This window comes from Pyrus communis, chromosome 8 (genome assembly GCF_963583255.1).
Source record: "Pyrus communis chromosome 8, drPyrComm1.1, whole genome shotgun sequence".
In the NCBI taxonomy this organism is placed as follows: domain Eukaryota; kingdom Viridiplantae; phylum Streptophyta; class Magnoliopsida; order Rosales; family Rosaceae; genus Pyrus; species Pyrus communis.
In genome coordinates, this window is record NC_084810.1 from 17,175,854 (window position 1) to 17,199,194 (window position 23,341).

General features: G+C 37.2%; 1 protein-coding gene across 1 annotated transcript; it reads right to left on the minus strand.

Annotated features, from left to right (window-relative positions):
• Window positions 1–4,039: 4,039 nt before the first annotated feature.
• On the minus strand, window positions 4,040–5,083 carry LOC137743045 (uncharacterized). Its single transcript, XM_068482964.1, has 3 exons — window positions 4,854–5,083; window positions 4,640–4,781; window positions 4,040–4,558 (listed from the first exon to the last, which is right to left on the minus strand). Exons 1-3 carry the CDS (start codon window positions 5,081–5,083, stop codon window positions 4,040–4,042), a joined length of 891 nt encoding a protein of 296 aa, XP_068339065.1.
• Window positions 5,084–23,341: the final 18,258 nt, after the last annotated feature.

The window sequence follows — 23,341 nt, forward strand, 5'->3', positions numbered from 1 at the left end:
TGAAAGCATTCATGTGGGGTCAAGAAGCGAGGGTGCAAATTCTGCACCTTTATTCTCCATTGATGCATCAAGGGTTGTTCTTTTGTTAGATATGTCTACAAATCAGAGAGGTGAATCCCTAGAATTTGCCACATGATTCATGGAAGATGTTTTGAATGGGAAGGCAACTCAGATTTTATTCTGTTTGAAAGTCATGGTCATAATGCAAGCAAAGAGGATATTATATCAGTCAAGGAGTTTATTTACAAACAAACTGATATTCTAAGAGGCAAGGGGGACTAGTAAATAAATTTAGTAGTGGTTCAATTGTTGGTGTTGGTATGGTTGCTATTGTTATAACTGTTGCCGCTGGAACAGCTGCACTTGGAAAGCAGATGTCTACTCCTGAACTTCCAAATTTCCAAATTTGGTTATCTTCTAGTGAACAGATTCTTCATGGAATTCTTTTTGCAAAGAGTGGGTGCTTAGATGAAACTGAAGCTAGCAAAAGACAACCTCACCTAAGAAACATAGTTCCACAAGAGGCTAAATGAGTTTCTTCAAAAGGTACGAATCCTCTAGATTTAGCAGCATCTTGGCTTGTTTGGTTGTTACACAACTTCACAGCATGAATCACATCTAAAGAAGGCTTTGCAAGCTTTCCATTCAATGGTGAAAGGACATGTAGTGCAATAGTTTGTAAAAAAGTTAGAGGATGAATGTACATTCATTTGGAAATTTGGAAGGCAACTGTGTCATGCCTTTAGTTTGACTGGAAAACCATGTATGCACCAGAGACATAATGTTGAGGCTAGTGAATCACTTCTGGGAGTTCATGTGAAGCAACATTCTAGCGGATATGTTTTCCTTCATGTTGTTAGAACCAACAAAACAATAAAAAACTTGTTTATGTAGAAATTAAAATACGCTTGATTGCTGGGAGAATTATCTTATTAAATTAAAAAACAAATATGGTTGTTAAGTAGCCTTACATCAAAATAGGAAGGGAAATAACAACCCACAACCTTGCAGCCATATAATCGTGGTGCATAACTAAGTCCTAAACAAATAAACTTGTCCCTTAAGGATATAGGTTATTATGCACTGACTTTAAACCTAAAAACAAGGAATCCTAACCCTATCAGCTAGGAGATCCTAACAACTTTAACATCCTCCCTTAAACTGAATGCTACTGTCATTCAGTTTATCCCTGGATATTCACAGACACCCATCAAGTCATGCATTTTCACGAACACTTCGAGCTTTAGTGGCTTTGTCAGAATATATGCAATTTGCTCCTGAGTAGAACACTGTATCAACTCCACAACTTCATCCTTGTTGAGATTTCGAAGAAAATGGAAACACACATCAATATGTTTGCTGCGACCATGCATCACTGGATTTTTTGAAAGTTTAATAGCTGAGATGTTGTCGTAATGAACCATCGTTGGTTTGCATTGGCCATGATTAAGCTGCTCCAAAATCCTTCTTACCCGCACAACTTGACAAGCACTAGATGCTGCAATAATGAACTCGGCCTCGGTAGTGGAAAGAATGACTACCGGCTGTTTCTTTGAAGACTAAGATACTGCACTTGAACTCAAGATAAAACCATAACTCGAAGTGCTCTTTCTATCATTCTGATCACTAGCGTAGTCGTCGTGTAGCCAACAAGTTCCTCAATTCCTCCCTTCTTGTAGAACAACCTAAAACTAACTGTGCCTTTCACATAACTTAGCATTCTCTTTGCTGCTTGCAGATGAATCTCAATGGGACGTTCCATGTACCTGCTAATTGGACTTACTAAACACATTAAGTCAGGACGTGTGGCAATCAAGTACATAAGGCTTCCCATGATCTGTTTGTAAGGAGTGCCATAAACTATTACTCCATCTTCATCCCTTGTGAGTTTAAAACCAGGAACCACTGGATTGTGCACTAGATTGCAATGATCCATATTAAATATCTCCAATACCTCATGAGCATATTTTCGTTGGTTGATAAAAACATCATTTGACCTTTGCAAAATTTTAATCCCAAGAAAATATCTCATTTTTCCAAGATCAGTCATATCAAATTCAAACATAATGGATTTCTTGAAGTGTTCGAACATAATTTCATCATTACCAGTGAATATGAGATCATCAACAAAAAGGCACACAATTAATAATTTACCTCCATATGCTGTTCTTATGAATAAGGTATGCTCATAAGGACATTTCTTAAAGGCTTCTTGAACAAAATAGGTCTCTATATGACTATACCAAGCTCGAGGAGCTTGTTTAAGTCCATGCAAAGCCTTTTTCAGTCGATAAACCTTGGATTCGTGCCCTTTTTGTTCATAACCAGAAGGTTGATCAACAACCACTTCTTCATCTATCTTCCCATGCAAAAATGCAGACTTGACATCTAGTTGGTAGATCATCCAACTTTTCTGGGAAGCGATTGAGATAACCACTCAAATGGTATCCAAACGAGCTACTGACTGTACCCTTTTGCAATGAGTCGAGCCTTGTATTTGTCCACTTCCCCATTTTCATTGAGTTTTGTTTTAAAAACCCATTTTACGCCAATTGTTTTCCCTCCATATGGCATCTAGGTGAGTTCTCATCTGTCATTCCTCATAATAGCTTCAATTTCAGCGTCTATGACCTGCTTCCATTTGCTACTCTTTACTGCATCCTCGTATGTCAAATGATCATTATCAGAGAATAAGGCTAGATGAGCCATATCCACATTTTCTTCATCGGAGAGGCCCTGACCATTCTCATAATCTCACATCCACCCTCGTGGTCTTCTAACTCATCCTTCATGGAAAAGACTGTCACCATTTGAAGAGCCCCTTCCTTCTAGTAAGTCACTTTAAACGAAACTTATATCTCCTTGTTCATCTTCAGCAGTGATGTTGACGTCAAGTTCCTCTCCATTGCCTCCATCTGTACCTACGTCTTCATCATCTTCCCACTCTAAATCAGCCAAAATAGTTTGCTTGTGGTTGTTATCCCAGTTCCACCTTTGATCTTCTTCAAATACCACATCTCGGCTCACAATTATTTTTTGAGAAATGGGATCAAATAATCTGTAAGCTTTAGATTCTTCACTTACCCCAAGTAATATGCATTTCAGACTTTTTGACATCAAGCTTCACTCTCTTGTTATGAGGTACATGAACATGAGATATGCATCCAAAGACCCTGAAGTGACTTATTGAAGGCTTGGATCCGCTCCAGGCTTCTTCTGGTGTCTTGCTTCTCACGACAAGTGTTGGACTTTTGTTCAAGACATGCACTGTCCGGTTCACTGCTTCAGGCCAGAAGGTTTTTAGGATTTGCTTTTTTGACAGCATGTTGTGCATCATATTCATGATGGTGCGAATTTTCCTCTCTGCGACCCTATTCTGTTGGGGTGTATATGCAGCCGTTAATTGTCTTTGAATGCCATTCACATTACAAAAGCAAGTGAACTCTCCCCCACGATCAGTTTGAAGACTCCTTATAAATGCTTCGGCTTCCTTCACAACCCTAGCTTTGTAGTATTTAAAAGTAGCAAATGCTTCTAATTTTTCCATCAAGAAATAAACCCAAGTTTTTCTATTGAAGTCATCAATAAAGGTAATGAGATACCTTTTTTTGCTGTTTGAGATTGGATTTATTAGCCCATATATGTTCGCATGCACTAATTGAAGAACTCCAGATGCCCTCCATATACTTTCCTTTGGAAAAGGATCATGATGTTGTTTTCCTATCAAGCAATCGTCGCAAACTTTCAGATAAGCTTTCAATTGAGGCAACCCCTCCACCATATTTTTATGTTGAAGAACTTTGAGACCATTCCAACTGAGATGGCCATAACGACAATGCCAAAGTTGGGCTTGATCTGTGGGCAGCAAGGAGAAGCAGATTTCCTCCTTTGGTGGTCAACGACCAATCACAACAAGCATTCTATTATATGCCATCTTGGTTTCCATGATTAAACCTTTCTTAAGATGAAAGATCTTGCACTTTTGTGTTGCATGAATACCGCGAGACCCTTCTCTTACAATTGACCAATACTTAGTAAATTATACTGCGAGACCCTTTTCTTGCAATTGACCAATACTTAGTAAATTATTTTTCAACTTTGGCACAAAGAAAACTCTAGTAATCACTTGCATGATCCCATTTTCTTCCAGTTGAATACTACCCTTCCTTAGCACAGTAAAACTTGTGCCCAGCTTCACTAATTCTCTGAAATTGCTATCAAATTGGGAAAATAATTCTCTTTTCCCACACATATGATTATTGCACCCAGAATCGAGAAACCACAGGTAATCTCTTCCAGCCTCCTTGATATCCACATACGCCATTAAAAGCATCTCTTCACTGGTCTCAGCAAAGTTTGCCTTTATATCTCTTACTCTTTTGGGACACTCCCACTGAAAATGCCCAAGCTCATGACAACTATAACACTCTAGGGTAGATTTATCAGACCTAAACCTACCTCTTCCTCGATAGGTGCCTCTACCACCACCTCTTCCTCCTAACTGAGTTCCGTGAGTGATCTGAACTGCTTGTTCATCCACAGTGTGGCGACTGATCCGCTATTTATGCACCAAGAGACTACTTTGAAGTTCATCTACGGACAAAGTATCCAAATCGTTTGATTCCTTGATCGAGCACACAACGTAGTCGTACTTTGGAGTCATAGATCTCAAAATCTTCTCAATGATCACCACATCCTCCATCATTTCTCCATGAATTCTCATCTTATTGGCTATGATGAAAGTTCTTCTAAAGTAGTCATTCACCAATTCTCCAGCTTTCCTGTGCAACACTTCAAACTCATTGCGAAGAGCTTGTCATTAAGCACGTTTAACTCATGTTGTCCCTTAATACTTTTGCTTTAAAGAGTCCCATATATCTTTCGTTGTATCTTTCTTCAATATCGTGTCTAGAATCGATCGATCAATGGCTTGGAACAAATAGTTCTTAGCCTTCAGGTCTTTCAACTTTTGATCATCAATTGCCTTCTTTTGTGCCTCAGTGGGATCCATCCCTTCCGTTGTTGCAGAGATCCCAGTTTCCACCAAGCTCCAATATTCCTTGGAGTGCAGAAAATTCTCCATAAGCATGCTCCAGTGATCATAGTGTCCGTCGAACCTTGGGATAGCAGGCTGCACAAAACTGCTCTCGCTTGTATGTTGTTGCTCCTTTACGTTGGTGATTGTGATACAAACTTTTGGTCAGGCCTCGTGATGGGGCTCTGATGCCAGATGTTAGAACCAACATAACAATAAAGAACTTGTTTATGCAAAAATTAGAATACACTTGATTGTTGGGAGAATTATCTTATTGAATTAAAGAACAAATATGGCTATTAAATGGCCTTACATCAAAACAGGAAGGGAAATAATAACCCACGACTTTACAGCCTAGAATCGTGGTGCAGGACTAAGTCCAAAACAAATAAACTTGTCCCTTAAGTATAGGGATTATTATGCACGACTTTAAACCTAAAAACAAGGAATCTAACCCTATCAGCTAGGGGATCCTAACAACTTTAACACACGCATGTTCTTGTGGTCATTCACGGAAACTAAGATCTGATCCTTTTGACTTTGAGTCAGCAAACATTACTTTCAATTGCTAACCAGACTGACAAGCACCTTCCCACACTTCAACTACCTAAAGTAAGCAATACAGGCCTTATTCAACCTTCCTCATGGAGTTTGATCCGCATTGGTGTTGCAAAGTACTATGAACCTTGTAAGGCTTGCTTTAAAGTGGGTTTTCTTCCACTCAGAAGTTTATTTTGAAATGGATAATATATTTGGAAAAACAGATAAGCCCAAATGACTTACCTACCAGTGCAGTGCATCAAGGTTCCGTAGCTATAAACCTCAAGTTTGAATCTAAAGCTGATGTGCTGTTTTTCACAAGGGAGTTAAACTCTGGAGTAGCAAGTCACATAAACCTTGCAGAGGACTTAGTGCTTGATGATAATAATTAAAATCAATTTTGGTAAAGGTCTTCCCAACTTTACCATGCGTAAAGCTTTTTCTGAGGTCGTCTCCGGAATATTCGCTGCAGATTCAGGATTTCCTTCTATCCTGCAGAGGGAAAAATCTTCACCAGGTTTAGATAAGAGTAATCAGAAAACTAGGGCAAGGGATCATAGTGTAGAAAGGACTAGTGATAAGGGAACTCGGAAATCTGAAGATGTTTTATCTGTCCGGGAAAGCTTTAGTGGGACCAATAGCACAAATGTTGACCCCTATCTACAAATAGGCAGTAATGTAATTAGTGTGGACCTGAACAACGGTGAAAAGTTAAAAATGAGCCGTTCTTTAAAACATGTAATAGTGTATGTTGGATTTGAGCATGAATGCCCCCATGGCCACCGTGTTCTATTAAATCCAGAGCATCTTAATGAGCTTGGGACCTCATATCAATTGCCCAAAGAATCTCAGGAAAACTCGGACCATAGCCTGCCAGATAATTCTAAACTGAGTAGGAATGGTTTCCGTGGTAAAGTTCACCGCGATTCAAATAGGATGGCTGCTACCGCTGCAAATAAGGAGAGACATGTAACTAAGTCAAAAGAGATAGTAACTAATGGTAATCTGAAAATAGATGGGCTAATGCAGTCAGGACAAGGGAAGGAGCAAAATCACACATCTTTTAGTGCATCTGCAGTCCATAATTTGCCCAAACGTCTTGTAGCCTTGATGATGGTGGATGTGCTTTCTCTATGTTGAATAAAAATTTACCAATCTATATGAACTGCCCACACTGCAAGATCTCTAGGGATAAGCAACATTCACCGATGACTAAGTTTGCTGGCACAATATCACAGCTTCAAAGGATTTTTGTGGTATGGAATGTTTCTTATAATCTATTTTTCTCATTGCATTTTACAAGAGTTACTAAGTAGTTTGTTTTAGTCTTTAAACTTTTTGCTTTGGATTGGCCATCTACGAGGTTTTTCCTATTTTATTCATCTGAAATATGCAGTACCATTCTTAATATCTGGAATATGCTATACCTGACTAAAGGAGGTTTGATTTCATGCTAATGTTTTTCTCCCTTACCGATGCCCTCTAAAGATTCTGCTTGTAGGTCACACCTCCATTTCCAGTGATATTAGCTACTTGCCCAGTTATACAATTTGAGGTATTTCTATCTCCCTTCTCAAGTATAGTATGCCTAACCTTTATGATATTACCTACTTTACTTTATTGGTATAGTTTATTTTACAACTTGACACCAGAAGAATTAGAATTCTCTAAGGTAAATAAATCAGTTTGCTAGTATTCTTGATTGGGTTTTGGTTTTAGAATGGCAAATCCTTCATGTTGTTTATTATTGTTGTTCTATGCACTTGTAACATGCACCTGTTCATTGTTGCTGTTATTATTCTTACAAAATATATCGCTGGTTAAACACATTATTTCCTCTTTTGTTTATTAGATTTTTCTTACAAACTTAAATCTTTGTTTTCTCATGCTATTGCAATCGTTTTACATGTAGGCATCATGTCTACCTCCCTCAATCCCAGAACGTGAGCAGAAGTTGCAGTTCAACATCGGATCCCAAGTGGTTTTACCTGCAGAGAGTTTCGTTACCCTTAGACTCCCATTTAAGTATGGTGTGCAACTGGAGGACGGAAGTTTAATTTCTCTTAGTTGTTTTGAACATCAACCAGAAGTAACCGCCTGGATTACCAAAGGGACAACATTATAGGTCATGTCCAAGAGAAACTGTGTTGGTCAAGATGGAGTTCTCACATAGTCAGAACTGTATATCTTAGGATTTGGCTTTATCCATGCTGAGTTTGCAAAGGCAGCTTTAGTTGGCTCCACTAAGGTCAGGTCAGTATATGCCATTTTAAATTTTTTTTATAATCATTTGTTTTATTTTTTTGTTTTATGAATTAAACTTATCCACGTTTAATGTAGATTTGGACTTAGCCAAGTTGGCTAGAGCAATGTGCTAGAAAAACTTATCCATGTTTAATGGACTTGATTCTTCTATGTTTTCTATTTTACTTCCCTGGACACCGGATAATCCATGTACATTAGGGGGTAGGCTATTAATGTACTTACTCCGTTCAGGACTTTTTCTCATGTAAGAGGACCTAATGTAGTTTTAGCAGGCATAAACATTAGGATGGATGTTTTGCATTGGTGGCTGGGATAGTTAAGTCATGGTCAATCTACTAGGTGACATGAGCATTTGGTTGGATAGGGCTGGATGACTTTACAGAATTTTATCGTTGGCTCCAAATAGTTGGGATCTGTTAATCTTATGAAGTTACGATTTGAACCTGATGATTGAAGATACGCATGCAGGCTAAAGTTTTCATAGATAGACATGATCGATAAATTTCAACTCCGAAACTCATATGAGCATTCTCACTTGCAGCCAGGTATTGTCGTCGATGACATTATTTCAGTAAAACTTAAATAATAGTTCCTTAATCTTTTCTGGTCTGGCTGTTTTCCAGGAATGGTTTGATTCTTGAACCTCTAGGTGGCTGGTGCTTGAGCGAAGCTTTTCAGAGCTGTGGCGCTCTTTGGTCTTTATTTTATCCTCTCTTACACTGGAATGTCAATTGCTTCTATTAGTAAAAACTTTTATCTTATGTTAATTGTTTATAAAAACATGAAAGTAATACATAGATTATGTTTGATCTTATATTGTCTTATCGCATTCAAAGAGCATATGAAAAGTTGATTTGACTCTATTGTTCCAAGTTTTGGGATACGTAGTGTGTAGCATGCTCCTGTTTTGTTCTGTGCACCACAAAACATTCATGTTTGTCACTGTGCACATATCAGAAATGAAACTCTAGACCTATGATTTTTAGAATTTTGAGAATCTTATATATGAGTTTCTTACGACCCAAACAAGTTATTAAAACAACCAACCAGGGCTCAGTGGGAGTGGCTGAGGCACATCGGTTTGTCCCCTGTGGTCTTATTTTTATACCTCAAGGTACCTCATTGGCGATTGCTAGTGTTTCCTTCCCCCCAAAGATTGTACGGTTCAGCGGATGGCGCCAGTTTATAAGCCGCGTCAGAATTACAGCGCCCTTCTCATCAAACAGATGCCATTTCGAAAACTAGGTTCGTGGGTTCAACTTAAATTTCATACTAGATGATCTGAGAGAAAAAAAAATATGAGAAACTAAGAAGCTGTAGCATCCCTTGAGTGAAGAAAAAGAGAATTTTATTTAAACAAAATATATTTACATAATTACTAGAATAGACACTCATAAACTTTAAAAATTAAAGAGAAAGCATATAAGGGGCAGCACAGGCACCACTCCTGCCACTAAAGTTGTCGCCATGGTCTCTTTAATCAGGCTAGAATCTGAAATCTCTTCCATTGGGTCCTTCTTTCTCTTCAGTTTTCATCTTTTCTTCGGTTGTAAAGGTTATCAAAACTGAATCTGAATTGTATGTCCGAGTGAACTAGGGTTTCAAAATTAGTCTTCCATAGTTCCATAACTTCCATTGATCATTTTTTTACGGTCGGAACCCAGTATTTAGAGATTCAGATCGGAAGTTTACAAAGAAATATGGTATAAAGAGATAAGAATTAAGAAGACATCGGGAGAGAGAGAATAAAGGAGGGGAAGAGAGAAGAGTAATGGGCAGGGGTGATCGGACATGGAGTACTGCTCTCCTTCCTCATTTTTTTAATTTATATTTTAATGTTTAATGTTAAATGTTGATTTTTAATGTTTTCTTGGGTGTCCAGAGAAGGCTTAAACTCGGTTAGGAGTGTCCAAAGAAATAGGGTGTCCAGACTATATTTTGGGGTGCAAACAGGACCACTCTTATTATTATTATTATTATTATTATTTTGTTAAACAAACAACAATATATATATACTAAGGAGGTGGGGGAGTAGACTAAACCATATAATAGGCTTACCATAATAATGTGGTTCAACTTCGCCTTTGGCGAGAATCAAATATAAAACATCTCACTTACAAGTGAAGAGAAATGTCTCTACACCGTAGTATTAAGTGACCACTCTTATTTTTTTTTAGATTTACTTGCAGAATAGACTCTGAGATTTATAATGACAACTTGTAGCCTGTTCTTGAAGGAAAAATATTTGTTCTAGCTAAGAACATGTGAGAACATTTGAATACATAAGCAAACTATTAACACTTTAAAGTAGGCATACATTCAAAACAATTCTAAAACCCATGACTTTCAAAGCCTAGTGAATGGTGAGCCAAAAGACTCTTTGACAAAATTAAAGAGAAGAGAGAGTTTGAGTTTTATTACCCTTGAAGCTCATCTTTGTTTACACAAAGGATTCACCCAAGCGGAGGGCCTTCAAGTCACCTCCTTTACTCCTTGGATGGTTGCTTCTTTGTTTCTCCTTTTCTCCTTGAGGATTTGAGGAGAGGAACTCCAAGAACACCAAAAGTTTGGTGTCTCTAAGTCTCCACACAAAGGATGAGGTGTGAAGATGAAATGGATGACTTAGAGGAATGAAGATTGCTAGCTATTTTTCTCTAAGTGTGGCCGGCCTCTTTGGGAGACAAAGAGAGAAAGAGTTTTGCTCTTTTGCCTCAAAGAAAACCCTTAATGTGGTAAAGCTATAAAGTTCCTTTTATAGCGCTTCACATTTGAGTGGCAAACTTGCAATTATGCCAAGTTCACTACCACTCACCCTATGGCCGGCCATCCTTTAGTTATTGGGCTATTTGCCCATTTTGTTTTACTTGTCATACAACTTAAACATAATGGGCCTTGTAGACCAAAACCCTTTTGGGCCCCGAGACCCGAAACTAACTTGAAAGGCCAATACGAACCTTTCGTATAATTAATTAACTAATTAATTAATCTTGACCGTTCTTAATTAAACCATTTAATTGCTTATCCATCTCATTTATATTTCTTCACTTTCATCCTTACTCGATGTACGATCCATTAGGTTCCAAGTAATGAGGCAGTGGACGATTGTTATTCTTAATGATCGATTGTGAATTGAAACTACATTTCAATTCTCCCTTTGATGAAGATTATTGTTTGCTAATCTTCAGGGCTTCCACAAACCATTAGTGACACCTCATCATGGCTACCCAAGCTAAGTAGAAGTGGTTGGAGAACCTATCCAGTTACAATTACAATGCAATATAGTCATTCTCTAATATATTACTCTTAATCACATTGTTTGAGTGATAGTTTGTTTCATGTATATTATCCAATGTGATACTTCTCTATATGATTCAATTGAATATGATTTGGAACAAACTTCCTAAGTCAGATTCGTTCTTTGGCCAAAGACTCCTGAATCATATCTCAGAGTATTCTCCCTCCACCATGGAAGGTTAGAGATCCCTTATTGTGCATTCATATGCCTACATGACTAGATAGCTTGACCCCAACAATGTCATGGACACTCTTGATGGAATGCGTTTGACATGATCAAAGATCAAGGACCTAACCATTAGACATCTATGATGCCTCAGGTCAAAGGACTACTTTGCATATTGCAACTTATGAGTTCTTACAAGACATGTATGTTCGAACTCTCTTTTGATCGTAGTTCAGTGTACTTGATTACCATTTTGAGTACCTATGTGTTTGTCTCAGTGTCCAACACTAAATGACTTGAGACTAGTCATACTCACGCTTGAGTTAACATAACACATACTAACCTTAACGGATTGTCAATGCCCAATTGACAATCCTATGGCTAAGAATGTTTTAGGAATGAATATAAGAGAAAGGTCTCGTTAATCTAACTTACTTAGATCACTTCTCTCTTAGATTAAATACATTCCTTGGATTCCCTTATTACTTAAACACATAATACAATAAATAGTGATTAACAATAAGTTTTGCCCTTCATTAAACATATAATAATTTAACACTAAGTATTCCAAAAGTTATTGCATCAAATGAGTGGCTTTGTGGGCATACTTCCAACATCTTTTAATTGCAATATATATATATATATATATATATATATATATATATATATATATATATATATCTTCTATTGTAACATATGGTCCTACTTGTGTGACAGTTTACTCATCATTGATGGTTGCTTAAGAAGCTATGCATGCCGCTGGATGCCCTAGATTCTTGTTGACCTGTAATCCTTGTTATATTATGGTTGTCATGTCAAAATACCTGGGCAAATCGTGGAGGTGTTACAATGCTTCCATATCTGGGCAATGAGCTTTGCATAGTTGCAAACTTGCAGTAGATGGTCACCATGATGGATGTGGATGCAATGTCAATTTGGGCAACCATACTTCGCTCATTATAATATTAGTATGCCAGTCATTTAAAGCATGTTTGGGATTGCTTTTAGAAGGGCTCACGAATGAGCGTAGGGGATCCAACGATCACGAGTGACCCTTCACCTCCACCTTTGACATGTTCACCACCCAACGTACCAATCCATTTGGGGTTCAACGTGACACATAAACCCTTAAGGTCGGTTTTAGTGTTTAAAATCGAATTAGTATCTGTTTCTTTTTTACACTTGCAGCGAATTTAAATAATTGTTCATTCAGGTTCAATTAGACACCAGACAAACCCTAAGCATTCAACAAAATCCGCATGCATAAATTTTTCTTACACATCACCTAATCAGATTAATAACATACTTGAAGTATTCCTGTATTATTAATTGCTTCTTGACTTGGAGAGAGCTTCCCTGCGTCAGTCAATGTGTCATTTGGTAGAGAATTACTTGAAGGCATGGCACATGACGCACGGCATCAACTTCTTAAACAAACTTTTGATATATATACGCATCACCACTTATTTATTTGTATTTTTTTACACCAAGGGAGAGGAATTTTGGACTAAGTTACATTATAAGCTTGCTATAATAATTTGGTATTAAATTCGTTATTCACGAAATTTGAACATAATCCGATCTTATAAGTGAAAAAGAATACTACTAGACCGTAACATTAAGTAGCCATTTATTTCAAATTTCTTACTTGACGTTGTATAACTTGTTTGACACTTATTACCTTAACATCACCAATTCGTGTGATTCATTCACTAGCATCTCAGTAGTGGTTTTCTCATTTTCTGCAATGTTTTCTCAAATTCGTATTAGTTGCTTTACATAATATATCTTTCATTGTTTCATGAAATTTTCTTTTGACGTAAAAGTAAGGGATTTTCTTCTCAATAGTGTATCTTAATGAATCATCACATGAAAGTAAGGGTGCAACTTACATTGGATCAACTCGAATTCGTCCATGTCTAATTTGACTTCAAATCCAACTTGAAGGGTTAGAATGAAGTAAACACCTGCCTAACCTCAATCCGACTGAAACCTGATCATTTACTGGGTTGGATTAGGTTAATACTTTGCCCATCCATGTCAACTTAAATCCAACCCGATTTCTAGCCCAATTTCGCTCGTGCATATGTGACCCATCCCACTTCATATTATATAAGCTAGGTACAAGTTTGGGAGGGTTATACTTGAAGTTTGTTGTTTAGTTTTCATTTCAACAACGAATAATAGTGTTGCTTTTACATTCTTTTGGTTGAAACCGTAGTATTGTCTTGTAATTTTATTTCAACTTCACATGGTTCAAACATTAAAATGTGTCTCCATGCTATTTGGTTTAACTTGTGTATGGATGATGGTGTGTAAAACTGAATTAAAGTACTTTTGAAGTTGTTTGGTTTAAAATTTAAAAAATCTTGTTAAATAATATGTTATAAGATTTTTTTATATTTTTTATATGTTACAAGATTGAACTCGATAAAATTAGGAAAACACCTGAGTAGCCCAAACCAATTAAAACCCAATCCTACATGAACTCGAACCTAATCTAAACCTGAACTGAGAATGTTGGATTAATGTTGGATTGACCATTGCACTCACCTAGTTGTACCCTAACATGAAAGTCATTATGGTACATATAATACCAAATCACATATTTAAGGGTTTTTTTTTGCAAAGAATTTTACTTGCCTCTTAAAAGAACTATATTTCAAGGCTCTCCTTGCAACTCGTCTGTGGAAGGGCTTTACCATCAACATGTGCCTTTGGAGGCTGAGGTTCCTACTAAGCATGTGAATCTCACGTCGGGGATTTCAAGCCTTATCTATGTATTTGAACCCAAAAGTCTACGTGCTCCACCTCATCAATATGTGTTGTTGATAGGAGTATATTTATGCGACTTAGTTAGCTTGTTTTCTTGCATTTACATAGTTAGTTTCTATTTATTATAGTGATTTAAGCTATTTTCATGTGTTTGTAGGTTTAAATGGCAAAAGAGGCAAGAAAGTGTATTTTGAAGCAATTTAAAGCAGTTTTGGGCTTGGAATGGATTGCACATGCATGGAGTAAAGTGGATGGACGAATTTGAGGATCAAGAGAGGCTGGGAATGTGCTTAATATCTGGAAGAACAAATTTGGAAGCATTGAAGATAAGGAATTAGCTACAAAGAAGGAACATTATCCAAACAACCTTATCTTATCCAAACCTTATCCAATATTATCTTATCTTATCATATCCTAATCTTTTGCTACCTTAATTCCTGCTGCAAGGGGGACATCCAAATGACATTAGAACACCTAAATATCAGGTTTCTAGAAGCCTTATCTTTCTCCTACATTGGTGCCGCACCTAGCCCTTTCTAGAAGCCTAAATCTATGCCGCATGGTTCCTTTAGTTTTTCTTCTAGAAGCCGTGTATCCCCTATCCCTATTCTTTTTGGTTTCTGATTCCTAGATGGCCTTTTCCTTGTGGATTTGGAGTGTTTAATTCTTCTCCAAAACAATGACTATATGTCGTGTGTTTAGCCCTACAAATACTACATTCTGCCGCATAAATCAACTGCCACCCTTATCCATCCGTTCACTCATTCAAGCATTCATTCAGCCAGCCATCTCATACCACAATTCACACCACATACACCTAATTCTTTCTAGTGCCGCAGCAAGGAAGGAAGGAGGGAAGGACTTGTGCCGTGCAATCTACCATCCAAAGGGAGCCGTGCTTGCCATTGGAGTGTGGAGCGTTTCTGGGTTATTTCTATCCTTATTTTTAGTTTGATGTTTATTTTAATTTGGTTTTGCAATTATGATGAACATGAGGAACTAATTTCTTTATAGTTAGAGGTGAATTCGAAGCCATGATTATATGTTTGATATGAATTGATTACATCCAGTTATTGTTTATTGAGTATTGAATGTGATTTGCTTATCTGAGTTATCAAAACTTGTTTATGTATGTTGATTGAGGGTCGACACTTAATTTGCATGCATTAATTTGATGCTAGAGTATAAGGGAGTTTCACCTAGTGAATCCCCGGTCTAGAACGATCCCTACTTACATATATACTACAATTGTCAACATTAGGGTTTAATTTGTGTGTCAAGCTAATTTTCACATCAATTGTTTATGTATTAAGCTTAAATGACTCTGCACATGACATAACATGTTGAGAATGAAAACAAAAAGTGAAAACTTAAAACGAAATGTTTATAAAAAGGCCCATGAGTTTTCAAAATTTAGCTTTCATTTTCAGTTTTCAAAGTAGTTATGAAATGAGTTTTTAATTTAAAAAAAGCATAAAAATAAATGTAAAAATGAAAATCTAAACTAAAAATAAAATGGTTATCAAAAGGCACTTAAAAACTAAAAATTAAAAACTGAAAGTGCAATGGTTATTCAACGGAGAAGATTTCCGATTTTTCATTTTATTCGGTCTCTTCGATTTTGAAGAAGATTTGGTTCGAGTCTATGCTACTTTTAAGCTGTCCTTACTTTCACAGCAAGAAGCCCATAGCAAGGAGGCATAGCTTTTGAAAACTAATGAATACGAAGAACTTGCCTCTAATTAAAAATGACTTTCACACTTCTTCATTTGTATACGAAGATGATTAGATTTCCAACTTTAATGTTACTAAAATATGTTTTTTTAATTATATATGTATTGTTATATATTACTATGTATTTTTAATTTCCATGTAAATTCATGGCGTATTATAACATTAAAAAATATATCCCTCCCCCCACTTAGATCGTGAGCTTTAAACTCCTGTAAAATCTTTCACACAAAATTTCATTTGAATACACCGTCTTAATCTTTCCATTTAGTTTGAATCTAGCTAGATTTGACAACTCTGAATAGCCTTACCTATTATCTATGCTAGCTTAATGATCTATACAAACTATAAAGGCATTGCTTACATCAAGTTAATTGAGAAACCAATCAAACTTGGTAGCCAAAGTGAGAAGGAGCCTAATTGTGATAGGCTTATCAATTGGACTAAAGTCTCAATATAGTCCAGACCTTGCTGTTGATGAAAGCCTTTGGCAACAAGCCTAGCTTTGTACCTATCAATGGTACCATTAGGCTTTCGTTTGATTCTAAACACCTATTTTACACCAACTAGGTTTTGAGAAGAATTGGTAGGAACCAGAGACCAAGTTCTAGTTTGAATAAGAGCATTGAATTCTTCATGCATTGCTTGCCTCCAATGAGGTTATTTGGATGCTTGAAGGTAAGTGGATGGTGTATAATTTGGGGTTAAATCAGAAGAGAAAGGATGTTTGGTTGCTAGAAGAGTTTTTGGTTTTAAAATACCAAATTTTGATCTGGTTTGCATGGCATGAATGTTGAGAGGTAGATAGGATTAGAGGCAGATAGTGATGAAGATGTATGGATAGGAGATGATGAAGGTAAAGTTGTCGGTGAGATAGTAGAGATAGGTGGAGATGGTTGAGATATAATTGGAAAGGTTAATATAGTTGGAATAGTATTTGGTTTTTGTAATGAAGAAGAACTGGACCTTGAACTTGATTGCTGAAATTGATCATTTTGAGCAAAAGGAAAAGTAACATGCCGTGAAATGTACATTCTGCCAGTGTGAGGATCAAGATACTTATACCCTTTGTGATTCAAACTGTAACCCAAGAAAACACATTCCTTGCTTTTGGGATAAAGTTTTGAAGTTGTGTAAGGCTTCTACCAAGGGAAACATCTGCAGCCAAATATTTTCAGAGATGTATAGTCTGGAGATCTGTGAAATAGTAATTCCCAATGAGATGATTTTGTAATTTTGTAGCTGTTGGCATTCTATTAATGAGATAGATTATTGTGGCAAATGCTTCAACCCAATAGCATTTAGGAACCTTAGAGGCTGCTAGAAGAGTTTTAGCAGTTTTAACTAGATGTCTGTGCTTGTGCTCAACACAACCATTCTGCTCTGGTGTGTGAGGGCAACTTAACTAATGTGAAATACCATGCATTTGAAGAAAATTGATGAACTTGAGACTAAGGAATTCCCCACTAGAGTCAGATCGCAGAGTGACAATTTTAGAACTGAGCAAATTTTCCACCAAAGCTTTAAAGTGCACAAATGTATCAAAGGCATCAAACTTGGATTTAAGAGGAAAGAACCAAGTATATTTTATGTAGTCATCAACAAAGATGATGTAATATTGATATATCCATTAACAGAAATGAGTGGTGCAGGACCCCATACATCAGTGTGCAGAAGCTCAAGAGGCTTACTTGATGTACAAGAAACAGGAGCAAAGACAACTTTGAACATTTTCCTAGAGTATAGCTAGAACACATAGATGCTAGATTATTTAGTATTTTGAATACAGGGTGGCCTAATCTAGAACACACAGATGCTAGAGCACAACTTTGAAACTGAAATACAGGACTTAGATGCTAGCTTATTTAGATGCTAGCATCTGAGTGTTGCATGACTTAGATGCTAGCTTATTTAGTATTTTGAATGCAGGGTGGCCCAATCTTTTATGCTAAGTATTCTGTGAAGCTTTAGCATATGCTGCAAATACATGTTGATTGCCAGCAACAAAAGATGCATGAAAAGGGTAGAATGCAGCTCTCACATGACCTTTAAAGAGCGTTTTCTCCGAAGAAAGATCTTTCATAATGAAGTGAAAAGGATATGAATAAATAGAACACCAATTATCAAGTATGAATTGATTGGTAGAAATCAAATCTTGTTTAAGATGAGGAACATGCAAGACATTTGTTTAGATCAAATCAATGAGAAATAGTACTAAGTGTAGATGAACCAGAATTTAGTATAGGCAAACCTTTGCCATCATCAATATACACTTGCTCAGGTCTAGCGTATGCCTCAGGATTTTGCAGATTGGTGTAAGAGTTGGTCATATGAGAGCTAGCATCGGAATCAAGGAGCCAAGTAGGAGTAGTGGATACATTGTATGCAGTTTGAAGATTCTTGGTGCCAAAGTTGGGATTCATGCGCTGAGGACACTCAGGAGCTTCATGATCTATTTGACGGCCGATTTGGCAAGAGATCTTTCTAGTAGAGTTGTTGATTTGAGAACGGGAACCACAATTGTAGCAGTGATTACCCTGATTGCCTCGATTAAACCTCTGATTACCCTAAAAACCTTGATAATTCCTCGAATTTCCACGATTGTTATAATTCATAAGATTAGAGAAATTACCATGATGCTGAGAACCATAGGAATTCGAGTTGGAGCCACTCTGAGTAAAGAATGCCTGAGAACCAAAATCACCAGTCGATGTTGGAAGAAGACCAGCAAAAGAATTGAAGGCTTGAATAGGTGATGACGATAAGGTTTTCTTGCAACCAGTCAACTGAAGCTCCTTGCTTAAAAGAAGTCTATGAAGTTCATCAATGGTGGTAGAACCAAGGCAAAATTGGATTGCATCAATGAAAGATTCATACTCAGAAGGCAAACCATGTAAAATCATAGAAATTAACTCAGAATCTTCGATCAGAGCTTTGACATTTGCATGAGCATCCACGATTTCTTCAATTTGTTAAAGATAGATCGCAGTCGTAGAATCACCCTTTGTGATGTTACGAAGACAAAAACGAAGCTTGTGAATGTGCGATTGCGATGCAATCACGAGTCGCGATTCCAATTTGGACCATAGCTCACGAGCCAAATTGACTCCAACAGTATATGGAATAAGAGCATTTGATAATGTATAATTAATCCAAATCAAGATATTCTGATCATTCTCTAACCAAATAACATATTGAGGATTCAGAGTAAAGGTGCGATTACTAGACGAGTCAAGAAGAAACTTCAGCGGAGCAGTCATCGTGCCGTCAATGATTCCGATGAGATTGTACCGGCGAAGCATGAGAGCTAACAAAGCACTCCAGGTGAGATAGTTCGTTGTTGTGAGCTTAATAGGAACCATAGATCCAATATTCTGGATTGAAATCGACTAGATTGCCTAGGATGCTAAAGAAATCAAGCAATAATTCATCAGAGCGAAATGAAATGAATTGGGGAAGTAGATTCAGAGGAATGAGAACCATAATTCACCATGGTTGGATTTCTAGGTTTGAAGGTTCAAAGGAAAGAGGACCGGGAAGGGAGAGGAGAGGATCGAAGGTCGTTGGACTTAGGTTAATGATACCATAGGACTTAGGTTAATGATACCATAATGAGAAAATTATTCTTTCACTTCATCATCAATAAGATTACACATGTGTTGTATATACATATTAGTGACTCAACTCACTTAAGCTAATAGCTAATTACATCTTTATCCAACTAATCATTAACTAATTACAAATTGTTATAACAACCTTATAACAAACTCAACTGTTTGCACTTTTACCCTTATTAATGCAATGGTAAGAATCTTACCGTAAGATCGATTAGTCTTTCGATCCAATCTTAGTTAGGTAGAGAAGTCCCAACAAACATCGGTAAAACTTAATTAAAAGGAACGTGCAATTTTATTTATTCAGCGGGTAGATACAATTAACCATGCAAGCTAGCTAGGTTGCTTATATATAGTGCATTGTAATATCAAACACAAAATTAGAAATCACGACTGAAAACAACACAACAACATATTACGTATGTGTGCATGCTGCATGATAATGAAAATGTGAAACTTGAATGTAATTCACCAAACGATGTCATGATATGCATCATTAATCAACTAGTGGTTTGGTAATGGAATTGAAGTCAAAGTAACTTACTCCAGTGTAAATTCCATCATAAAAGTCTTTGGAAACTTTGTCGTCGTTGGCTTAAGTGTCGATCTGAGAGTACGAGAAGAGAACGCTGCAACTACCCTGCTTGGCTAGCAGGCTTACTTCCACCTTTTGGTTTGCCAGCACTTCAACTTGGACCTAATAGTTCACCATATCTTCTGTCATCATTGATTTTCCCTATTTGTAGGTGTCGTTAAACTCAGCCGAAACAGTGACCTCACCTTTTACTATGCCAGGAATCCCGATTTTCAACGTGGTCTGGACACCAACCGTCACCGAGATGTTATTCTCCCATGTGCTTGTCATGGTGAATGTGTGAGAAGCTGATGGTTATGGTGACCGAATGATCGGTTTCGTTCGTCGCTGTTTGGCTGACCATGGTGAGTGGTTTCAGGCCATAGATCCTCGCATCGTAAAGCCTTAGTTTCAACTAGCAAATTCAAACAGTTGCTAGCTAGTAGGATGTCATCCACATATAGAATCAAAAATAAGAATTTCAAGCCACATACCTTCAAGTATATACAGTCATCGATTTTGTTCTCGTTGAATCTGAGAGCTGTCACTTTTTCATCAAACTTTAAGAACCATTGCCTTGATGCCTGTTTAAGCCCATAGATAGATTTGTTCAATCTACCAACCATTCTTTCTTCTCATTCTTTTATGAAACCAAGTGGTTGTTCCATGAAAATTTCTTCATTCAAATCACCATTAAGAAAAGCCGTCTTTACATCCATTTGGTGAAGTTCGAGATTGTAGTGTGCAACCAATGCTAACATGATTCGAAGACCGTCTTTAGTTGACACTAGGGAAAAGGTTTCAGAGTAGTCAACCCCTTCCATTTGAGTGTAGCCCTTAGCCATAAGCTTGGCCTTGTACCTCTCGATTTTACTAGTTGAGTCTTTCTTGGTTTTAAAAATCCATTTGCACCCAATTGGTTTAACATTTTCCGGTGCTTGAACAACACTTCATACCTTATTTGCTTCCATGGACTTTATTTCATCTACCATTGCATCTTTCCACAATATTGCTTGCTCAGAGTTCATAGCTTGCTGAAAAATCATTGGTTCCTCTATTACTTCCTCAGCAACATCAAACTCTTGGAGATACACTAAATAATCATTAGGAATTGTAGATTTTCTGGTTCTTGGTGGCTACAATCTCCTCATTATAGTGGTGATTGGGTCAGTTTGTTGGGTTGTATTCATTAATGATGAACCCACCACCATGCATGGCAGCCATAAAACCTTATTTAATGCCCTACCATTCATCGAGTTACGAGCCCACAATTTTGATCATTATCCTGAAATGATTGAGCCAAATGCAGATTTGCCTTCATTGTCAAGCAATCTATCATTTTCTTTCTTTGGCTGCACAATACCAGTTTCTTCAAACCATGATCCCTCGTTTTGATCAACAAGGTCTACTGTTTCTTCTCCATCTTCAATGAACTTGGCGCGTCCTACTTCAAAAATTCTATTCAATAGGTTTGGCGAATAGAATCTATACCGTTTGGATTTGTCAAGAAAACCCACAAAGTTACACGAGACTAATCTAGGATCCAACTTCTTCTCACTTGGATTGAACATCCTAGCCTTTACAGGACATCCCCATACATATAGATAATTAAGACTTGGCTCACGTCCCGTCCAAAGCTCATATGGAGTTTTAGTTACTGCCTTCGATGAAACTCTATTCAAAACATGGTTTGCCATTTTTAAAGCTTCACCCCATAGGAATTGTGGAAGGTTTGAGTGACTCATCATGCTCCTAACCATTTCCATAAGAATCTTATTTCTTCTTTCCGCCACACCATTTTTTTGTGGTGTACCAGGATTCATGTATTCCATTTTGTTCCAAAAATAACGCCAAGGGTCCCTTAGCCTGACCTGTTTCAGTATACCTACCATAATATTCTCCTCCTCTATCGGACCTTAACACTTTAATGGAGAAATCCAATTGATTCTCAACTTCAGTTTTAAAGATTTTAAAACAATTTAGAACAGAAGATTTTTCGGAGATTAAATAAAGATAAGTATACAGTGAAAAATCATCAATAAAGGTTACAAAATAAACATTACCACAAAGAGTCCTTATGGAAAAAGGTCCACAAGCATCCGAATGGATGATTTCCAAAGGTTTCAAACTCCTTGTCGAATTCTTCTTCCTTGTATTGGTTAATTTTCCCTTAAAACAATTGACACAATTGACTAGGTCATTGAAATCCAAGTTTGGTAAAATCCCTTCTTTTATTAACCGTTCCATTCTTGCCCTAGAAATGTGACCTAGTGATAGGAGCATATTTATGCGACTTAAATGGCTTGTTCTCGTACATTTACGTTATGTTTCTTTAGTTATTTTAGTACTTTAAGCTATTTTCGTGTGTTTGTAGGTCCAAAGGGCTAAAGGAGCAAAAAGATGCATTTTGGAGACTTTTGGAGCACTTTTGGGCTAAGGACGGATAGCTTATGCTTGAAGCCAAAGTGTTGGACGAAATTGAAGACCTAATTGGAGCCAAAGTGTTGGAACCTTGTTCTCTTTAGTTTTAGGACATTTAAACCTTTCCTAATCCCAATCATGCCATGCATAACACACATCCATTCTAACACATTGTCATTGCACATGCATTTCCTTCATTAGTTAACCCACATGCACTTATCACTTATCATCACCACATATCATATCACTTAATCACTTATCACTTATCATCACCACTTAACCACTTATCATATCATAACCACATATCATATCACTTATCACTTATCACTTAACATAACATCCACCTACTTCACCTACAACATCCACTTCACCTACAACATCCACCTACTTCACCTACAACATCCACCCACTTCACCTACAACATCCACCTACTTCACCTACAACATCCACTTCACCTACAACATCCACCTACTTCACCTACAACATCCACCTACTTCACCTACAACATCCACTTCACCTACAACATCCACCTACTTCACCTACAACATCCACCTACTTCACCTACAAATGACATAGCCATATGTTCCCTCCACTACTCCTATAAATACCCTTGCATTCATTCATTCAATTCACATCTCATTCCATTTCACAACACAACACCCCTCAAACACTTCCTTAGAATCCAAACCATCTTTCCATTTCCACCATTCCTCATCCATTTCCATAATTCCCCAAACCTCACCTTAGATCTTGTGCTACAACAACGAGGAAGATAAGAGGGCCTAAACGTTCATACAATTCAAGTTTGAGTTGTTGGAATGTTTAGGTGATTCTTTGATTTCAATGTTTCATTTTAATTCTCTTTGTTTTGTGCGTATGAGGAATGGAAGAGAAGAGTGCCTAAACGTTCATACAATTCAAGTTTG

Coding starts and splice junctions, on each gene's coding strand:
- LOC137743045 (XM_068482964.1), bottom strand. CDS start 5,083: ATGGAGAATTTTCTGCACTCCAAGGAATATTGGAGCTTGGTGGAAACT. Junction 4,782..4,853: donor TGGGACTCTTTAAAGCAAAA/GTATTAAGGGAC, acceptor AGTGTTGCACAG/GAAAGCTGGAGAATTGGTGA. Junction 4,559..4,639: donor CTCCAAAGTACGACTACGTT/GTGTGCTCGATC, acceptor GTGCATAAATAG/CGGATCAGTCGCCACACTGT.